This window comes from Linepithema humile, chromosome 7, assembly GCF_040581485.1.
Source record: "Linepithema humile isolate Giens D197 chromosome 7, Lhum_UNIL_v1.0, whole genome shotgun sequence".
Taxonomy (NCBI): Eukaryota; Metazoa; Arthropoda; class Insecta; order Hymenoptera; family Formicidae; genus Linepithema; species Linepithema humile.
The window spans coordinates 4,308,710-4,318,430 of record NC_090134.1 but is presented as its reverse complement, the minus strand read 5'-3'; the positions used below and the strand labels follow the sequence as shown (position 1 = coordinate 4,318,430).

Sequence of the window (9,721 nt, the reverse complement as noted above, 5' to 3'; positions counted from 1 at the left end):
TGAATATATTTAGCGTACCTGGAATCCGTTTTTTCCCGCAGTGTAAGTCACGGTGCGTCTTTGCCCGGTCGGATCGACATATGAGTAGGATCCACGTCGATTGCCATTCACATCACTCTCCTCTTTGAATTCCACTCCGTCTTCTTGTGTATACGCCGCGCCGAATGTGCCGTCACCCGCGAGATATCGCGCGTCGCTCAAAATCGCCGCCTGGTGCGGCGATTGAGAATAAGGCCTTTGGCAAGAGACGCCAATGATGGCGCACAGCAAAATGATCTGCGAGCGACAAATAAAATGTAAACCCAGATAAATTGATCCGACGAGTGAAGATATTCGAAATGTACGGAATACTTTTATTTTTTATCTAGCACATGATCGATGCGTGATTCAGTTGCATCGTATACATATATTTTTATTATATTTTTAAAAGTACAAAGAATTTGACGAGACTCAATCTAAGTCAAGACTAAGCGCGTGGATAAATACTCGCGGAGAACTTACGAATGCAGCGCGCATGATGGAGGAATAATAGATCGTTAGACAACGGGAAGCACAGCAGTGCTCTCAGGAGCCGAGAGGGGCGTTTTATATGGCGGGTTGGTTCAGGGCAATCCAGCGAAGAGGCCTTGATAGCAACCCGCACGTTTCAGCCGTGGATCACACCGGTCTTCCACCACGCCCTACGAGCGATTCCTGTGCAACCTAGTCCTCGTACTTTCGCCGTGATAACTTGAACTGACATTTCTTCCAATGGTTCGCGAGAAGGTGAATATCTTGCTCGCGCAATTTATGCAGAGTGTTCTATAAAGATCCCGATGTTAATTTTAATTTGCTCACTGAATTCAGAAAACTGACTGTAAATTGTCAGTTTTTTTTTATATTAAGTTCTCTCTTTTATTTATATACTACTCTTTAAAAAATAAGAAACATTTTAGATGCTTAAAATCGAGCAATTTTTAAACCGCTGAAACTCGGCGAAAAATTATTGCAAAATGACAAAAAATTAAAAAAACAGTTTAAAGCTTAGTGTTTTTTCTTTAAACTCAGAAATGTGAAGATAAAAAATTTTTAAAAACGGCCTCAAGTATGTGAAAGTACAAGTTTCAAGCTTCAAAATGCTTTTTTAATTTTTTATCTACGATGATTTTTCGTCAAATTACAGAGATTAAAAAATTACTAATTTTTAAGCATCTGAATATCTCGATGCGGCAGAACAGTGCGGTTGACTGGCTGAGTGCACGCCATTAATACGCACGATACCGATGCGTGTGTGAAGTAGTGTATAAGAAATAAAATAAAATAAATTTCTGTAGAAATATATTGTATCTATTTTTTCGATTATATTTTAACTCGATAAAATAAAGGAAGTTTAATAATCAATTCTTTAAACAATATAAAATCGATTTTAGCAAAAATCGGGGAAGATTTTTTGGTTTGAAATCGAATATAAAAGACTTCTTTCCAAATTAAACTCTAAAATTGTTAATAAATAACGAAAAAATTAGCATTCTTAATTAATACTTTTTTTCACCTAAATTAAACTTTTATGCTTAATTAAGAATGCAAATATTTATTTTAAAGGAAAATCATTTCAAATTTGATTAGCAATTAACAAATTATTTTTTGTTATTATTAGAGATATTTGTTTATCACATTGGATCTCAGATTTGTGACTGCAGTAGATTATATACCGACATTGCTACTGAATACGGTTACCAACTTCCAGCGGATTATCGGAGGGATAGCAGCAATCGCGCTGAAGATTCGTGCATTCTTCGGGGTTGGCGTCGTACGCAACCTTTGAAATCATTTTAATTTTCTCTCGAAGCTCCATGTACCAAAGTGCTCGTTAAAGGAAAATTATTCTACTATTCTTCGCCCGTCGTAATCTTCGATTTCACTCACGAACTCGCGAAATTACGATCGCGATAGTAATGAGTTTTGCAGCCATTACCATCGGCAAATTGAAATCGACGGTGCAAAACTGCAGGAAAATCAAGCGCGCTTTAATTGCTCCGAAACACATTTATTGATTGCGTATTAAGTTCCCACTTCCGATTTCCTTAATAGCTCGAAGCACGGCGAAAGCGCGGATCTATCTTGCTCTCCAAGCCATCAGACATTTTTCTCGTTCGCGATTATATTTCTGCATTTCGCAATCGCGCGGCTCAGCGCAAATACGCGGTGCGATTGTAAAACTCACCGGAGGTGCATTAGCAATGAAGTATCCTATTTTATTTATCATTAATTGCAAAAAGCGTATTCTCTATGCCTTGTTGCGTACGCGGATGCAGAATTAGCGGTCGAATAAAATATCTTTGCCGATCTTTCGCAACTTTTTGTCCCAGAGTCACGCGCCACTCTTCGTCGATCCTAAACGTCTAATAAATCACTTTCTACGAGACACTCCACGAGACACTCTGCATAAGTGAATTTCACGAGGCGGATCAATCCATGCGTGATATCTATTGAGCGTGATGGCAGTACATCGCGGTCGAGATATCACACACCGCGTAGATCGTTCGGGCGGAAGGAAGTGCATTTCTACGTTCGCATGCGTGAAGTAAACGTCACTTCCGGCGCACCGCCGATATCAGGCGCCAAAGGAGTCTTCCTCGTCGACCGGCCAGAAATAATTGACTTTCTCCGGCGGTTTCCTCTTGTCAAATCCTTCCTTTTTTCTCTTCCCTCGCCGATCATACCTTTCGAATCTTATCGCGATCACGAGCTTTCCTCCTCTATATCCGCTCGCGCGCGTCGGCCGACGCCCGTTCGGGTCCACGTGTCGCAACGTTCGTAATTTCGAAAATTGCCGTCAATTTGATCCAGCGGGAAAAGAAAAAAAGAAAAGACCGTTAAGCGTTTTACGAGACTTTTATAGTTTTATTTGCGGCGCACGTTTTCCCGTCCGGTTTCCATTTATTTAATATCCCACTAATTTTATACGCGTACTCGATATTCTTTCCCTTTTTCTTCACTCGTCATTAACAAATTATCCTCAAACTTTAATGGTTTCTAGGAAAAATCCTTTGGCAATACGAGATTAATTTGCCGAGTGAGAAAATTCTGTTTGTAAGCTAAAACGCAGTCACATATCTTTCTTCTCAATATTAGGTTACTAAAAATGGATAAAATACATTCCTTGTGAGTTGAATATTACAGCAATGTAAAAATTGACACATTGTGTTATCTATAGAAATAAGAAAACTAGTACAGAATACATTATTTATAGACTTTTAATAACCGCGGCTTAATACGTCAATGCATTAAGTTAAAAGATAATGTTCGTTACTCACGAACGATTGCGTTGCATTCTCATCGCATTAAAAGTTTGCGAGCGTCACGTAGCCGTGCAATTATCTCGTCGTTTGAGAGATTTTCTTGCCGCGCGGCAGTAAACGTGCGCGGAGCGGTCCATTATTTCGCGAAATTTATGAATCTGGGCTAGATTTTTTTCGCCGTTCTTTCTACCTCTTAATTTCGTCCTTATTGTCGAAGCACTATAGATATCCGATGACGCAGATCAGTAGTGTTTAAAGTGTGCCGGATCGTTTACACATCGTAAATTTAACCGTATGCAATAGCGCAGTCGCTTGCGACACAACATTGAAAATGTATTTTTCACTTCGATCGTCGTTTAGCCAGAAGCATTGTTTTAAGTTTGATTCACGCTATCGGGAATATTTATATTCTATACTTTAACTTTTGGTCCCATCAAATGTCCTCAACTCTTCGAAAAAATAAAATTAAAATTGATAAAATAATAAAAACAGATGTTTGATATTTAATTTCTTCTCTAAATGATTAAAGCAACAATATAAGAATACTAAAAGTAGCTATTAAAAAAATGCGTTTACTGTATTTCACATAGTGAAATTTCTTGTTCTGAAAAGATAATTTGACTTAATATCTTTTTCATAATTCATTTTTTATCAATACTATGTAATTATATTAATTATCATAGAATTGAAGACAAAAAATTAATATCGCATGAGTGCTCACAGTGTATGAAGCGAGAAAGATTCTTGTTTCAATTTCTTTTTCCATACAATCACACGTAATTCTATACTTCATTAAATTGCAAGAATTATTACGAACATTTGCTGCCACAAGGCGCGCTTTCTTCTCGATTCTACTCCGTCGTTATTCCTCATTTGAAACAATTTAAGTGCATACGAAGTCTGACAACTCGCGCTCTAAAACGCGCTAAGCGTGGATTTGTCTAAAGCGCAACTCGCCGATGTTTCTTGTTGCGCCATGCGCAGTCTCGTTAAAGTCCCCGGAATCGCGTGGAGATTTCACAATAGTTCTTGAAATCTAAAAAAACTACTTTGAGGAACAGTAAGATCGAATGCAACGTGCTCAATCCTTTCATATTCACTTTTAATTTTTTCGATTTTATTACGATTGAGAATCCAGATAGATTTTCAACTACCATCTCATTTTTTATGCAAACAAAAATATCAAGATATTTTTTTATGAATTTCAACGAGAAATTTGTAGATCAGAATGTAACATATCAAAAATTATTATGCGTTATCTAATCTCGCGAGAGGATAAAATCTCGCGAAAGGATAAAGTCTCGCGAGAGATGTTGCCACTAGAATTACGAAATTCTGAGTTTTACAGATACTTAAATTTTTGCTGAATCGCTTCCGGGAGCGATTTTTATAATGACGTTACGTCAGAAGGACGCATTCTTGCAATGAGTGATAATATATCCTCGGGGGGGCCTTTTGCCGGGAGTTCACTCCTTACCCGAGGCGGAATTACTCTAAAAGTAGGTAGCCACCGGCCGCGTACCCGCGCCGCCAATTACGCCGGGGCGACTGCTATATAGAAGAGCCACGCCGACTCCGCCGGTTGATTTCTGCGAGCAAACTCGACGCGACCATCCGCGAACATCTTTCTCCGCACGCAGCCATGAGACTACTAGTGAGTGCTCAGAATATTCTCATCCCGTCACGTTAACATTAACGTAGTGATAAAAAAAATATTCTAGCAACGTGCAATCACAGACGTATCTTACTTTGAGTATTTTTTTTTTTTTTTTTTTTGTGAAGCTTTTGGACCATGTGTGATCAAAAGTGGACCGTGTTGATTGATTTCAAATTGTCCCAGCTGATCATTGAATAATTATTGAATGATCATTTCCGCATATTAGTTTCAAATAATAATATTAATTTTTGTTACCTCAGCTAGCTATCGTAAGATTCTCAAATCATGTTGTGCAAATCACGATTTTTTACAGATCCTTCTGATTGCGGTAATATCTGCCGCGTGGGCGCAAACGAAAAATGTGGAGAGACCCGTTCGCGCACCGCAAGGGCAAATCAAGCACGAAAATGCTGACGGTGAGTACGCAGCTTTGTATTTCTTCGTAAACGCTATTAAAATCTTCGGAAACCTTGGCCTCAATATCGTGCAATTAACTATTAACTGCTGCTATCGCATGCACGCGAGAATCTCGATTTTTACATTCACAAACACAGAACAATTCCTTTGTCCGGATGCCGACCGGAGCCGAGATTGCGTAAGCATTGATAATCGACTAGCATTAATCGGTGGCAATGATGTTTCTCCCCGCGTTGCAGGCTCGAAGATCAATTGGCACTTCGCGCTTCAGAACCAGTGGCGGTCGCAGCTGGCGAACGCTCAGCGGCATCAGCGCGCCGAGGGCGGCTCGCCCCAGCGTCCCCGGCAGACTCAGCAAGCGTCGCCGCAGCATCGCGCCCCGGCGCCGCAAGCTCAACCCCAGCAACTCCAGCCGATCCAGTCCCAGCAGTTCTACAGACCGTACGCAGCGCTGCCGGGTCACATCAGACAGCTGATCGAGTCGACTTATCAGCCGCAAGCTCCTTACGTCGATCCTTCATCTTTCCTCTACGGCGCCAGCTTCGTGGCGCCGCAGCAATACGAGCCGCAACCGTCCGCGGCCGCTTCGGACCTGCAGCCGTCATTGAGATACCAATCGATCAGTCCTCAAAGAGCGCAGCCCAGACTTGAGTACGACAGAAGATTGGAACGTCAGGACAGAGTCGTCTACAAGAATTACGAACAGCCGCAGGAGCAGCAGCAGCAACAGCAGCAGGAAGCTCCGCAAGTGCTGCCGATAGCGGTTATACCGGAGCTACCGATCCCGCCGCTTTATCTGGACAAGAATATGCCGTCGGAGATCAAGCAGTTGCTCAAGTACCAAGCGCAAATACCGTACGACGTCACGGCGAATCGCATTCAGTACAAGCCGAAGAGCATCTTCATCCCCAAGCCGTTGTCCGACGACGTCAAGGGACCTTATTATTATCGCAGCAAGATTTACTACACGGACGACGAGAACGTCGACGCGGAATATCCGCAGGACAAGCCGGTCGACGAGGGGCAGCGTCATTGACAGATCATTGGCCTATAATATGATTTATATAAATTAGTATTCTATCTCGCGATAAGAGAGAGACGGCCGGTTTTATCCTTAGACTCGCTCGAGTTGAATCCCGTTTTCACTCGCGGAAATGGCTTTCAGCTTTCTAGCGTCATCAAGGCATTGTTAGGACGATTTGTCTTGCGCGCCTTAAATTATTGCATCGCTTGTTAACACTTTGACTTACGTTTGCACTACCGTGTAGTTGACGGCGCAACACGTTACGATTTTCTCTTTCGATAAGACGGGAAAAGGACGAACGCCAGATACTTGTTAGGATTAGACGCAATTGAAGAATTAAAGGAAAATTGATAGAAAATAATTGCTTGAATTAAATATAATTAATGTAGAATAAAAAAAGACTTGTAATTCACGAAGATAAACAGAAAATTGAGCAAGAAATGTTTGATTAAAACGTTCAAGGAAATTTATAATAATTATGACAGTAATAATATAATGATCCTTAATACAAAGCAGAAGTAGAAAACTCAGTTTGGCAATCTTTCTTCGATCAATTTCCTGATTTTTTATTTCACTCAGTTAGAAAATTATATTCAATTAGCTTGATATGTAAAGTTTATATGTAAAGTAGAAAATACTTAATTATACGGTAGCGCAAAAGAATGTAATTTTTTGTACGAAATAAAACATTTCCGCTTCTGGCATCATGAGAGTCATTCAACCCGTCGTCGCGTAATCTTCGCTTTTATTATTTCAGCTTGCGGAAACTGGCGGAACTTCCACTCGTAAAAAGCCGAGATAAGTCAGCGAAAATCCGATAACGTCGTGTTCTCGTAAACACACTTCTTTGAGGAAGTTCGCGTTTCTCGCGACGCGTGGTTTGTTTAATTGCACATGAGGATAGTTACTAGATTCTCACGTTATTAGAGCAAATAGAAATAGAAAGTCCGACAGTTTTTGCTTTCTATTGAGAATAAAGATATCTATGTGTGATCTCCGCATGATATTAGAAAGTAATATTCTGTCTCACGCAGAGATTCACGATTTAGTGCCGAATGTATTAATTTTGCAAAATAGAAAGTGAATCAATAGTATAATGGCGTGTTAGTTCTTTATCAAGCTAATAATTGAGGCATATAAATTAAGGAAATTACCGCAAGACGCAAATGACTTAATAACAGAAAGAAATATAGACGCATGAGAACTTGTTACACCTGATTTAGCAGAGTTTCTGCATTATGATTAGAAAGAGATTAGTTTCTTATCGAATACAGAAATAATGCGACGTATGATATTAAGAATCAAGTAGATTTTGTTATTCATACATGAAGATACAAGATGAGAAAATTTATAATGCGTGAATTCGAAAAAGCGTATTGTCTGGCTGTTTTTCTTTTAATTTTACGCAAAAATAATATTTTTAAAGCAGGTCTAGCATTTCTCCGAAGGAGAAGGACAAGGAAGGCAGACGATCCACTTTCATGGCCTTCACGCTTCGTGTGCCGATGCACCGTCGAGGCGTTGCAACTGTGAATGCGGTCGCACTCATTTCGCTGACACGACAGTGCAACTTTCGTTTTTATTTTCTACCGAAGCTTGCACAAATAGATAATTTGTCAGGGGCGCGCCCTTTGGATTCTCGTCTGAGGAAATCGAAGAAAATTACAGTCACGGTTTTACAAGATGATTCATAACAAATTTGCATAAAACTGATAGTTGATTAACTATCGTTTTTTCGCGGTAAAGAAATTTAAAAACGCTTGAAACATCGGAAAAATATATAAGATATAAAAGGAATGTAATATTTTGTAAATTTATATTATATCTAAGTATTTTTATGCTTTTTCTCTCCTTGAATGCAACTCGAAGAAGTCAGTTTCTAAACTTATACATTCTCTTCGTGACTCATTCTGCACATATCGCTTCCCTGTTATTCATCGAGTATTGTTTTTTATATCGGATCGTATTGTAGGAATTGTTTTCACATATCGATGCTTGGGATAATCTATAATTTCACGGGAGATCGGAAATCTATCTGCAATGTATAATGCGACACGGCGTAACTTTCTAGTATATAAACTGACGTAACGACATTTCCACTTGTGAGTAAGAGCAGCTTTGCAGTCGAATAATTGAATAAAGAAGTATGCTCCTATGATTGCGTATCTAAACCAGGAATCAATGGACCTAACAATAAGACTTTATAGATTTAATGACGTAGAGCATCACAGATCTATCATCAAATCTATTGCAGAAATAGAAATCTGTAATTCTAAAGGTATGGGAATCGAGAATACAATAGGAATGACACAGGTTGGAGATACAGTCATAATCGAAGTAATGCGATAGCTTTGCCGAGCAAAAATTTCTCTAATTAGACTTTTTTAATCACTATTTACAGTTCAACATATGATATCGCGATAAATACGAACGTTCTAAATCTTTTTTTTCGTTTCTTTTAAGATTTACTTTTTTTTTTACATGACTTAAGTCCACATTATCATCAGTATTTCGTTAAAAGCAACGGAGTACAACGCGCCTTTGCACAACTTGACAGAACAATAATTGAATTCAATGTCGGCAATTAATTGCGGATGCGCGCGCGCTTCGCATCGTAACCTTTGAATGGCAATTGCCTGGGAAACTTCGCGTTGCATCGCATTCCACCGCACGGTTACTCCGTCGTTTTCCATCAGTAAACGCGAGACTTTTCACGATTATAATGCGTCGCATAGAAGATGAATGGCCTCGTAGGAAATCTTTCCTTGTACGCTGCACGAAGAAAGTTCGACGACTCGAGAAAAAACTCGATAAATAAGAATTTTTATAAGAAAATTCCTGTATTAAAATTTGAAAGTAAAAATTTATAAGGATACAAGTTAGCAGTCATACATCAAACTTCAATTTATCAACGCATTCCACAAATATAATTTTACAATGTAATTAACATAAGAATGTTACTTAACGCCGAAAGCTATTTCCCACTAACTGTTGGAGCATAATATCGGCCGGCCAGCTGGTCGACGAGGTGCAACATGGAGGTGGCTCTCGCCAAGTCACATCCCCGTCGCCGAATGGCTCCTTTTACGTGGCCGCCTATAAAGTTGTTCTGGTGACCGCGCGCCCGCTTCAGAAACACTCCACCCTCGAACGAATCGACCAGCTTTCTCGCCATGAAATTGCACGTAAGTACACAGCCGCTTTATGTTTTTTCCTCGTCGAAAGTCTTCGCGGCATATTAAAAAACAGAAAGCAATGTAGAATGCACGCGTATGATTTTACAGAAGTCAGGTTTACTTTCGATAAGTGATGAAATGAGATCGCGTGCGCTTGATTGGATAG

General features: G+C 39.7%; 2 protein-coding genes across 2 annotated transcripts in view; one reads left to right on the top strand and one right to left on the bottom strand.

Moving 5' to 3' along the window:
- Positions 1-9,721, bottom strand: part of LOC105668270 (cuticle protein 3) — a 56,399-nt gene that overhangs the window by 2,300 nt on the left and 44,378 nt on the right. The window contains exons 3-4 of the mRNA XM_067358706.1: positions 502-801; positions 19-276 (exon numbers count right to left, since the gene is read on the bottom strand). Coding sequence (XP_067214807.1) covers positions 19-276; positions 502-516 — 273 coding nt within the window. The 5' untranslated portion in view covers positions 517-801. The remainder of the gene's footprint in view (positions 1-18; positions 277-501; positions 802-9,721) is intronic.
- Positions 4,883-7,082, top strand: LOC105668267 (nuclear transcription factor Y subunit beta-like). Its single transcript, XM_012360535.2, has 3 exons — positions 4,883-4,935; positions 5,252-5,354; positions 5,595-7,082. The coding sequence occupies exons 1-3, from the start codon at positions 4,924-4,926 to the stop codon at positions 6,389-6,391; spliced, it is 912 nt and encodes a 303-aa protein (XP_012215958.1). The 5' UTR covers positions 4,883-4,923; the 3' UTR covers positions 6,392-7,082.

Bases quoted from the DNA above. Each gene is read 5' to 3' on its own strand.
- LOC105668267 (XM_012360535.2), top strand. The intron at 5,355-5,594 runs GTGAGTACGCAG...CCCGCGTTGCAG, and splicing joins CAAGCACGAAAATGCTGACG to GCTCGAAGATCAATTGGCAC.